The 12262-nt window shown below is 39.9% G+C and overlaps 1 protein-coding gene across 2 annotated transcripts in view; it reads right to left on the bottom strand.

Moving 5' to 3' along the window:
* The window catches only part of LOC114464471 (ubiquitin-conjugating enzyme E2 Q2-like), a 62254-nt gene that overhangs the window by 21065 nt on the left and 28927 nt on the right, over window positions 1-12262 (bottom strand). Inside the window, exons 3-6 of one of the 2 annotated variants that reach the window (XM_028448701.1) lie at window positions 4302-4424; window positions 2706-2762; window positions 2462-2614; window positions 2264-2348 (exon numbers count right to left, since the gene is read on the bottom strand). In XM_028448701.1, coding sequence (XP_028304502.1) covers window positions 2264-2348; window positions 2462-2614; window positions 2706-2762; window positions 4302-4424 — 418 coding nt within the window. The remainder of the gene's footprint in view (window positions 1-2263; window positions 2349-2461; window positions 2615-2705; window positions 2763-4301; window positions 4425-12262) is intronic. The other variant, XM_028448702.1, reaches the window with a different exon arrangement.

Below are 12262 nucleotides of genomic sequence, written 5' to 3'. Positions count from 1 at the left end.
GATGACATATGGCAGTGCAACTCTGTGGTGGTTGGTGTAGACAGATTTGGTGTTTTCCCCCCTATATATTAAGGCCTATTAACAACATATACATTAACATCTATATCGTGTTTTAGCCAGGTTTTTGCTTGGAAGGCTCTATGGAAATCTGGCCCTCTCTTGAAGGAAGTTAAACTGTGAGAAAGCACTGTTCACAAATGCTCTAAACATTCATCAGGCAGAAATACAGCAAGTTCAGTTGACGTTCACACAAAATATGAATGAGTTCATGAACAATTGTTCACTGAACATATTCAGGCACAACACTGAGCTTCAATATATCTTATATAACATATCTAAGACCTGTTAGTGCTGATGGTTCAGGTAAAACTCTTCAGTCCCAGTCTGCTGGTTTACTGAATGTTCCCAGAGTAACTAAAAGTAGAAAGGGAGACAGAGCATTGAGCCATCAGGCTATTCACATAAGAAACCACGACACCGTGCCGTCTATAGACACGCCCACTCATCAATACGCATAAGTAGGCCGCTAATCAGCCTGTTTGTGTAAAGTTGCTCAGAAAATGACTTTTCAGAGGGCTAAAACTTTGAAAAACAGGCGAGTTTGGGAAAATAAACCTCAACACTGTGTTTTTGGGGTTCTTAGAACAAATGGACATGGTGAAAAATAGCATGATATGGGACCTTTAAACATAATACTTGAGAAAGCGTACAGGTAGGCCTTTTCTTAGTTATGCTACTCTAGGTTTAGCTGTGTGGAACCCATTATAAGCAGCCCTTTATCTTTGCAAACATTGATGAGTTTTTCTCTTTGCAGTCTGTGCTTTCTCCTCTCTCTTCCCTCTATTTTTTTTTTATATCTCTGTGTCCTGGCATTGGAGCTGACTGTTCCGCATCTGTGGTTCACGGTTCAACCAGCATGTGATACTCAGGATCGACAAAAAAGAACACCAGTTTTTCTCTTCACGTTTCTTAACTCCAACCAGTCCAGCAGATGGCTGCCACTTCGGAGTCCGGTCCTGCTGGAGGTTTGTTCCAGTAAAAGGGAACTTTTCCTCTCCATCATTGCAGATGTTTGCTCATGTTGAAATGTATTTATTTTTCCATTAAAACACAACTTAAAAGGGACACTATGAAAAATCCACTTTTGATCACATGAGGTAACTTGAGTGTCCACCGGCACACAAAATGCCATCCATCCAGTTCTTTTTTGTGGTATAAGTCTTACAACACTGAGAAAATTGCTCCATTTAAAATTTTCCAGATTTGAGAGGTCACAAGTCAAGCCGGGAAAGAAAATACCCTCCTCTTCGCTGGTAACTCCACCCATGGATTCCACCCCCAACCTGATGAAAACTTTTGCGAAAGTCCGCCATTGTTTGTCTCGCTAGCGGAGGAGTGATGGCTACCGGTAAAACTAAATACAGAACCTGCCCGCTGTCAGTGCCGCACCTCTACAGTGAACGTACACTACTGTAGTGTAAGCACTATTTGTTCATGCGGAAGTGTACTCCGCTCTTGTGGTTCGACACATTGGCGATTCTGTTATCTCACCTCGTATCACTAATCTGACACGTTTGTGACAATGCGATGCAGCGCTTGGAGAAAACAAATGATTATCAACTTACTGTAAATGCACTATTCCTGTAGATAGAAGAGCAATGGAGGAGGAGAAAGAGACTTAGCAGCCTAACACTCCGGTGAAAATTTGAATGAATTCTACTGCTGCTGCTGAGATGCACGGAATCTGAAGCTCTTGAGACAGACTTACAATAACAATAGCCTCTTAAATATCCATGTGTTTTACTGTAATGTGCAGTTTTTTTTGGCTGAAAACAATAACAGTGTGCGGATAGCACAAATAAAATGGCCCAATTTCAGAACTGCTCAGAAAGTGACTTTTCAGAGGGCTAAAACTCTGTAAAACAGGTGAAATGGGGAAAATAAACCTCAAATACTATGTTTTTGGGGTTCTTAGAACAAATGGAGATGGGTGAAAAATTGCATATGTCCCCTTTAAGTAATTGTGATGTGCGCTATGATAAGACTTGTTGTATTTGCCCCAACCCCACCCGAAGTACTAATAATATTATGAAAACTTGAGAGTTAATACATCTCACAATGTATCTCTATCACTTCTCCACTGCAAACCAAAATTCTTGCACCAGATTGGGGTACACAGGTGCATAACAAACAAAGGGTTAAGATAGATAGTACCCACTGATATAAGTGATGCATCTCCAGAAACATGCTTCTTTAGGCTCACCTGTCTTGTAACTCTGTGACCTGTAGATCTCCCTGAGTTCCTTCATTAGGCGGTCCGAGGCCTGCACTGACCCAGATACGGCCCCCTGTGATGGAAACCACAAAGCTACTACACACGTGTGGGGAGATGTATAGAGAAATGGGACAACCCAGCCTGACAGCTATCACTTTTCATGAGATAAAACTTGATTACACTCACATTCAGGTGGTCCTGCCTCTGGTTTTTACGTATTTTCTCCAAAATGGCTAGATTTTCCTTCTCTATCCCGTCATCCTCTGATTTCTTCCCAGCTGCTGGCTCTTCTTCTTTCATGTCATAATGGTCCAGGTCTTGGTCCAGATCAATGTCCTGCTGCCACAGTGGGCGGATTAAAGTGAGAAGCCCCAATTAGTACAGTAGAGGTGGAAATAATGTGTTGAGACAGTTTGATGTGTAGAGTCACCTCTCCCATCTCTTCCTCCTCCTCTTCTTCAGACGTCACCTCATCTGACGGCCCGTGCTGTGCCAAGTAGAAAACAATACAGCATGCAATTCTGATTTGACTTTTGATATTTGAACATGTCAACTGATTAGCAACATTATTCATTAACATTATTTATTACTTTTTACCTCTATTTATAACCACATATGTTTTAGAGTATTTTAACATTTCTGCTGTATGATGACTGACTGCTGCCAACATGATTTTGTTGTATTGTTCGCTCTCTGACAATAAAGCTTTCAATTCAATCAATCAATCAATCAACAAGAAAATACATGTTCTTCTCATGTTGTGAACTGAACAATAAACTTATTAGACTTCCTCTCTTCTTCACTTACTATTCTTTGAATAAGGAATGTCTAACTTATTTTACTTGAGAGGCAGAATCAGAAACACTATGGCATAGGGATGTAACGATTAATCGTAAGGCAGTTAAAAATCGATTCATAGGTACCACGGTTCACGTCGATGCTCTGAAAATTGAATCGCAGTACTTTTTTTAAACAGCAGAGGGCGCTATATATTTATCCTTCCAGAAGCGGACGTGACGGGCGGAATCTGCTATTATTTTCTTTCTGGCCGCCATTTACTGTTAAAAATGCTCATAAATGATTCTTTACACCTTTAGCACCAAAAGAATATCTGTAATATTACGTGAATATCTGTAAAAGTCATGTTTTTCTATTAGCTCTGTCTGCTAGCATAGCTTCTCTTCTTCACTGGTGGAATAACTGCATGCCAACCGACTACTGGGTTACCAGCGCCCTCTGCTGGTCTAAACAAATATTTGACGTAAATACAGTAAAATGACTGTTTTTTTTGTTTTTTTTAAAGTCCAATTGTTAAGGCACAAAATACATTTTCAGTTGCACTTTTAAAAAGAAAAATAACTATTATGCAGTTTTGAATTGTTTACTAGAACCAGAATAAAACTTCGTTTGTATTATTCCTTTATTTATTTTATTCAAGATTTATTTTTAGTTAAATTGCATCATTTTGAATACTTTATCAATGGATTCTTTTGACAATGAAAAATAAAAGGAAAATAGTATAGTATTTTCCCCAAAAAAATAAAGGAATATTTTTCAGTCATTTGTCAACATTCCCATTTTGTAAAAAAAATCGTGAGAAAATTGTATCGTGAACCCAGTATCGTGAATCGAATTGTATCGGGAGTTGAGTGAATCGTTACATCCCTACTATGGCATGTTTTAAAGAACAAAAGTGCAATTTCAATTTTACAGTGCCTTAGGTTTAACAGTTCCACACGTAAACCAATTTATATAAAAACTTTTTACATGAATGTCCTAGCCAAGATGGCAGCAGCAGATGTTACAGTTACAAATAAAAGGAATGAAGGGACAAAACAAAAATGATGAAACAGTAACAGCAAGCAACCAAAAAAAAAAAACCTTTGTTAGAGTTAAAATTACTGCAAATATATAATATATAATGTTTTAATCACAGCTTGTTTTCAAAGAAGGTACACACACTGATAATACTTTAAAAAGATCGTTGGCAGAGATTTTTTAAAATGTGCTATGATTAGTGTCCTACCTTTCGTTCATGGGTAATGGGGCCTGCTGGGAGAGGCTGGTCCAGCATTTCTACATCTGGGTGTTGTGGTAGGTTGTACAGTCGACAAAGATCACAGATGAGGCGTTTCAGTTGCTGAAGAAGCTGTAAACATTATGTAAATAGGATTTACATACAGTGCAGCCCAATGTTTTACTTCTTATTTTGCAAATAGGCCGTTAAAGTGTCTGTAACATGAAATGTTGGTGCTTAAACCAAACATGTTATTGTCCAGTTGTGGTTATTAACTCATTTAAAACCCTCAACTATGAGAGACAAAATGAGAAAGAAATCCAAAAAATCACATTGTAGGATTTCGTTCAACTCAATACTTTCTAATGTACCCTTTGTTGGCAATGACAGAGGTCAAACGTTTTCTTTAAGTCTTCACAAGGTTTTCACACACTGTTGCTGGTATTTTGGGCCATTCCTCCATGCAGCAGATCTCCTCTAGAGCAGTGATGTTTTGGGGCTGTCGCTGGGCAACAGACTTTCAACTCCCTCCAAGGATTTTATATAGGGTTGAGATCTGGAAACTGGCTAAGCCACTCCAGGACCTTGAAATGCTCCCTACAAAACCACTCCTTCGTTTCCCGGGCGGTTTGGGATCATTGTCATGCTGAAAGACCCAGCCACGTTTCATCTTCAATGCCCTTGCTGATGGAAGGAGGTTTTCACTCAAAATCTAACGATACATTGCCCCCATTCATTACTCGATTGTGGAAAACCAGGGCTTTCGTTCGCTGCTGCATACTTGGAGACGAGATATATCATCTCTTCTTGAAGGTACTTTACTGATACAGCCATCCCGAAGCTTTACAACCACACCAAAACAGAAGTCATAGCATCGCTGCAGAAAGCGGGTAGGATAGCATGTGATGCGTGGACATCTTATAACCGCGCACTTTATCTCTAATGACTGGAAGCTAATGTCATACGTCATTTTATTTATTTTTTTCAATTGAAGCTATGTTACAAGGAAGGCTGCTACTCCCTTTGTTTCAAAAACTTGTACATTTTCAGTTCACATACTTCTTCCATTAGTGTAATAAAGGATAATGAATGGTAATGTATCTCTTTTTTCTAACTACAAATAATATATATTTTTATACAATGCGTGGACACAGTGAATACAACAGATATTTTGTGAATAAAACATGCATCAAAATACATTTGTAATCGATTTAGAATCAAATCGAAGCTCCTTGAATCGTAATCAAATCGAATCGTGAGGTGCTTAAAGATTCCCACCCCTACCTCAAAGGATGACATTACCACCCCCATGATTTACAGTAGGTATGGTGTTTTCTCTTACAAACACAATGACGAGTTTTTACCAATCCTCTTCTGGATCATCCAAATGCTTTCTAGCCAGACATGTACTGGCTTAAGCAGGGGGACACGTCTGGCACTGCAGGATTTGAGTCCCTGGCGGTGTAGTGTTTTACTGATGGTAGCCTTTGTTACTTTGGTCCCAGCTCTCTACAGGTCATTCACTAGGTCCCCCCGTGGTTCTGGGATTTTCGCTCACCGTTCTTGTGATCATTTTGACCCCATGGGGTGAGATCTTGTGTGGAGCCCCAGATCGAGGGAGATTATCAATGGTCTTGTATGCTTTCCATTTTCTAATAATTGCTAATAAATCCACAGCTGATTTCTTCACACCAAGCTGCTTACCTATTGCAGAAGCAGTCTTCCTAGCCTGGCGCAGGTCTACAATTTTGTTTCTGGTGTCCTTTGAGAGCTCTTTGGTCTTGGCCATAGTGGAGTTTGGAGTTACTGTTTGAGGTCGTGGACAGTAGGGATGGGCGATATTGACAAAAAAAAAAAAAATCCCAATAATTTCTGGTATTTATCACGATAACAATAAAAATCACGATAAATAAAAACTATAAATAAAAAAAATTAGACACATTTAAAAAGGGTACAATAGCTGCTGAATAGTTCATGAGCTGATATTTTATGGAATATATTTGTGCATGTGGGTCACTCTATTAGTGTTATTGTATGCAATTCATTTATTTCCTCATTTGAAATAAAATTATTTTCTAAAAAAAAAAAAGCACATGAAAAGCAAAAATAACTCCATTAGTGTTTTTACTGCTGCTGAATCTTGTTTCATTTATCTGATAATGAGTTACATAAAGTCATGATTGATAAATAACTCTGATTTCCTATAATTAAACCAAATCAAGCTGATGATTTAATCATTCAGTATATTTTGGTGTAATATTCTCAACAGTTACATTAGTCTAATAGGACCAGCTTTGTCTGTGAACATGTGAAATATAATTAAAAAATATTGCGTTTCACAAATTGGGATGGATTAATAGTGACATTAGTAATTATGCTAACATTTATTTCACACAACGTGTGACATGTTTAGCTTTTATCCTTCCATAGTAAAGTGTTCTTTTTAATTGGTCTGTTCCTTATTTGGAGTGGTTAGCGTTAGCTCTGTGTGTCGGTGCTGGGTTAGCTTAGCATAGTTAGCTTTAGTTGAGTTTCCAGTTCATAATCGTTGCTACAGGTTCATCTCTGTCCCCGTGTTTGTGGAACTTTGGGTGGATCTGACGGAGGAACTTGAATCGGTTCACTTTGTTGGAAGGTTGTCTGGTTTTAACCAAGTAGCGGTCCATGATGTATCGCAGCACGGCAGCTTCTGGTAGCCAAGCCGAGCACCTCACACATAGACGGCGGTGTGTGAAGGGGGCGGTGGCGGTGCACATCAGAGCTCCCGTAAGCAACGTTCCGCTCAAGAGAATAATAAGTTGACAACAAACGGCCAGTTTTGGCCAGTGGAACACAGTTTTTTTGGGGCATTATTAGCTAAATTGAAGGACAAATGGCCCGTGGCCCTCGCTAATTTGTGACATGGGAATTTATCGTTTATATCGTGGGACGACATATTCTTACCGGTGAGAATGTTTTTGACAATAAATCATAAACGATACAATTTCGCACATTCCTAGTGGACAGGTGTCTTTTATACTGATAAAGAGTTCAAACGGGTACCATTAATACAGGTAACGAGTGGGGATTTACCAATAATTCATTATCCTACAATGTCATTTTCTGGATTCCTTTCTCATTGTACCTCTCATAATTGAGGTATACCTATGATAAAAATTACAGGCCTCTCTAATCTTTTTCAGTGGAAGTACTTGCACAATTGGTGGCTGACTAAATACTTTCTTGCCCCACTGTATCTACATGATTGGAATCATGGTAGCAGGGATGCTACTAATTGGAGCTGGCGGCTGTCTGCTCTATCGTAAGATCTGTATTACGTAGGCAGCTGTTTCGGGAAGACTACCAGTCATCACTGAAGGTTTGGACAGGGCACTGAACTCTCAGACTATCATGAATCGATCTTGGAAAGAATGGAGAGGATGTCTCGGCCAATTGCTGTTTGATCCCACAATATCGGATTACTGTGACCAGGACTCCAAGGCTACTAGAAAGAATGCTAGCCTGTAATGAAAGCAATTCATTATCACCAATTAACACCAGCTCAAGGATGTCTCTAATCTCACTGGGATGTTTACAGATCTGACGCACGTCTTGAAGCCAAGATTGTTCGGGTGGAGATTGATATTGTCCTCAGGTATGCTACACCATTAGTCCGTCATTCAGACATGCCCCTGCTTCATGCACCAAAAGAGTCAGTCATGCCACAGCTGCGTAGTACCAAAAGGCGACTCCAGAAGCGCCCCGAACAAGCAGAATCCTACAAGAAGAAAATTCAAAAGCTTATTATTCTTTATTATTACACTAATGGAAGAAGTATGTGAACTGAAAATGTACAAGTTTTTGAAACAAAGGTAGTAGCAGCCTTCCATGTAACATAAGTTCAATTGAAAAAAAAAAAAAAAAAATGACGTATGACATTAGCTTCCAGTCATTAGAGATAAAGTGAGCGGTTATAAGATGTCAACGCATCACGTCATTGCTATCCTACCCGCTTTCTGCAGTGATGATATGACTTCTGTTTTGGTTGTAACGCTTCGGGATGGCCGTATCAGTAAAGTACTGTCAAGAAGAGATGGTATATCTCGGCTCCAAGTATACAGCAGCGAACGAAAGCCCTGGTTTTCCACGACCGAGTAAGGATGTAAATCCTTAGCAATAAATGTTGCAATCGACTTGTTAATCCACTTTATCTTTTCCGAAGAGGGTGGAAGCTTTGTTGTGACTTGTTCGGTTGTTCTCATGTGAACAGAGAAACTTTTAGCCACAGCAGCAGCCGACTTTGCCTCCTCCTCCAGGTGAAAGCGTGCTATACGGCTTCTCATGTATGTTGTGTTCCCAAAGTACTTAATTTTTAGTGTAACAGAGCTTACATACAGCGTTGCTCTTGTCCAGTTCATTTCCACCCTGGACAATAAAGAAACATCAGATTTTAAGCTGCACGGGGCTGGTCTTAACTCCCGCACGTCCATGCTTCCTTGCTGTGGTGCTCTCTTTAAAGTGTCCCTCTGGAAACACGCTTCAAGCCACAGTTCCGCTGCCTTTTTGTTCCGCCTTTTTGTTCAGCCTTTTAAACGGCCTCTAAAATTTCGATTTTCGAACTGGAAATTAAAGATTCGATTCAGAATCGTTCACCTCCGAATCTTGATGCATCTAAGAATCGATTTTTTTTCTCCCACCTCTATATATATATATATATATATATATATATATATATATATATATATATATATATATATATATATATATATATATATACCCAACAACTATATTAGAACTACTACAACAACTAGCATTTAATCTGCTGTTAATTGGAATAAAATACAGCTGGAACACACTCCAGTTATAGAGAAAACGACGTATCATCTCTTCATTCCTGTGTCCTGATCAGCACCTCATCCAGTTTGCTGTCTTAAACCTAAAAGAACTAGATATCGTCCAGTTTCCTCTTTTTCAGCGCTGATGCGTCAATGTCCGTTTTTCCACATCGAGCTGGTTTAGGGCTGGGAGATTAACAACCGATTTACATTTGACGCAAATCGGAGTTTGTTTGTGCAAATGGGACCATTTTCCAAAAATTTTATATTTTGTAATTTTTGGCCAAAATTCCAGGCTCCGCCCTGCAAACACCATAAAAATTATCAAAAAAAATCAATGGATAATTTCTGTCAATTTTCATGATTCTACGATGAACTTTTTTTTGGTTATTCCTATCTCGTAATGCATTTTTGGTGTATTTGGGGGTGTCAAATATATTTATTTGTATGGGGTTTTATTTTGTAGGGCAGTGGTTCACAAACTTTTTGTGCCAAAGGCACATCAAAGGACAATTAAAAATCTGAAGACACCTTTAGTGCAAAAAAGCCTTTATAACATGTGTTATCACTCATATCATGTACAATATCTCTAAATGTGCATAATTATTTACGAACGCCAAATAAATTGTGACAAAGACAATTATATTACTCATAAAATATATATTAACGAAACATCTTTTTAAAAATTAGGTATAGAGTTTGCCTATGTATTATGAAATGAGTGCATACAAAGTAGTACATTAAAAAATATATATTTTTGTGTAGTATATTTTTTTATTTTACATTCATTTTTTTAATTATTTTTTTTTTTTTTTTTAAATAATCATTTTTTTCATAAAATATTAGTTTTTAACTCCTGTGAGAAAACAAAATAAATACTAAAAAAAATAAAAGTAATACAATTGACATGGAGTATTCTGACTGCTCCTTTTTAATTATTTATATGTCATATAAATATGTATGAGAACAGCATTAATGTCACCCAATTACAAATTTCAATCAATGGTTTACTGAATCTGATCAGGTTTATTGATTAACTGATGACATAATTCCAGACCGTAATGATGACACAATAACAAATGGATGGTCTTGTCCACAGCAACAAACAACTTTATCCACAGATGTTCTTTAGCACAGATGAGATGTTGTTAACACACTGACTCAGAGCAAGTGAAACTGCTCATGTTCTCATGTACATCAGCTTCTGTGAGGACAGCTGTATTCCATCAAAGACCAGGGTGAGTTATAACAATGACAAACCCTGGTTCACGGCTAAGCTCAGAGGGCTGAGGGCAGACAAAGAGGTCGCTTTCAGGAGTGGAGACAGAGCTAGGTACAGAAAGTCGAAGTACACATTTGGAAAGGAGGTGAGAAAAGCCAAACGTTTGTACTCAGAGAAGCTACAACATCAGTTCTCTGCGAATGACTCGGCTTCTGTCTGGAGAGGGCTCAGGCAAATTACAAACTACAAGCCCAGAGCCCCTGCTGCTGCTAATGACCTCTGCCTGGCCAACAGTCTGAATAACTTCTATTGTAGATTTGACAGACAATGGGTCAGACCTGACTCCAACCCCCCTCACACCTCTGACCAGCCTCATTCCAACACCTTCACCCCCCACATCAAAGCTACAGTCTCACCACAGCTGCTTACAGAGGCTCTTTCCCCTATCTTCCCCCCCTCCTCCCCCCCTCCCACAGAGACTCCTTTCTCCATCAAAGAGAGAGATGTAAATAGACTTTTCAGGAGACAAAACCCCCATAAGGCTTGTGGACTGGACTCTGTCTCTCCTTCCACCTTAAAGCACTGTGCTGATCAGCTGTCTCCAGTGTTCACAGACATTTTTAACACCTCACTGGAGACATGCACCGTACCAGCCTGTTTTAAGGCCTCCACCATCGTTCCTGTCCCTAAAAAGCTGAGGATCACAGGACTTAATGACTACAGACCCGTCGCTCTGACATCTGTGGTCATGAAGTCCTTTGAACGCCTCATGCTCTCCCACATCAAGGACATCACCAACCCCCACCTGGACCCCCTGCAGTTTGCCTATAGATCCAACAGGTCTGTAGACGATGCTGTAAACCTGGCTCTCCACTTCATCCTCCAGCACCTGGACTCCCCAGGCTCCTACGCCAGGATCCTGTTTGTGGACTTCAGCTCTGCTTTCAACACTATAATCCCAGCTCTCCTTCAGGACAAGCTTTCCCAGCTGAACGTGCCAGACTCTACCTGCAAGTGGATCACAGACTTCCTGTCTGACAGGAGGCAACACGTGAAGCTGGGAAAAACCATCTCTGCTCCCCGGACTATCAGCACTGGATCTCCTCAGGGCTGTGTTCTTCCTCCTCTGCTCTTCTCCCTGTAAACCACACTTAGTGGTGGTAAGCTACTATTGTGGCCACAGTTGCACTGGGGCAGACGAATGGAGGAGAGGCTTCCATAGTGAGCCATCAGTCCCTCCGACCACCACAAACACTCACACACTACATTCATACTCATGTGGGTGGGTCAAGTGTCTTGCCCAAGAACACAATGACAGATACCACTAAAGCCTCTGTCCCCCACTGTGGCACCTGGAATTCTCAGTGGTCTCCCATCCATCTACTAACCAGGCCCAGACCTGCTTAGCTTCCAAGATCAGGCAATGATAGGCTGGTAATCATACTAAGTGTTGTAGTATAATCAAAAGGAGTTAATCTCTTTGTGTTTGATGACACTACAACATGATATTGTACAGTTATTACTTACTTTATTATTTAATTTAAAATCACTAAAAAAGCACATTTTCAAAAGCCATGTGCTGTAGTTTGTACAGCAGGAAGACATTCGACTCCTCCACTGTGTCCTGGATTGTGGATTACCTAACCCGCTTGGGCCGACGGACGCGCCGGCGACTCATGATCACATGATCGATTTTAAGAGCCAATAGCGGCAAAGCGCAGCGTCCTTAGATCTCTGTCAGTGCAGGCTCCGTGCAGGAAGAGGCTGCAGAGCACTTCTAAAACGAAAGCGAAAGTGCTGTGCAGAAAGAAAGAACAACGCTGAAACCTCACATTATAGCTTTTTCCTATTGGTTGAGAAGAAGAAGGCCATCGTTCATTCAAAATGTCCTCATATAGCAGCATTTTGTTTCCAAGTGACCAGAGACGCACAAA

Source organism: Gouania willdenowi, chromosome 6, assembly GCF_900634775.1.
Source record: "Gouania willdenowi chromosome 6, fGouWil2.1, whole genome shotgun sequence".
NCBI classification, from domain to species: Eukaryota; Metazoa; Chordata; class Actinopteri; order Blenniiformes; family Gobiesocidae; genus Gouania; species Gouania willdenowi.
Note: the sequence above shows the minus strand (reverse complement) of the source record. Positions and strands in the feature narration are given on the sequence as shown.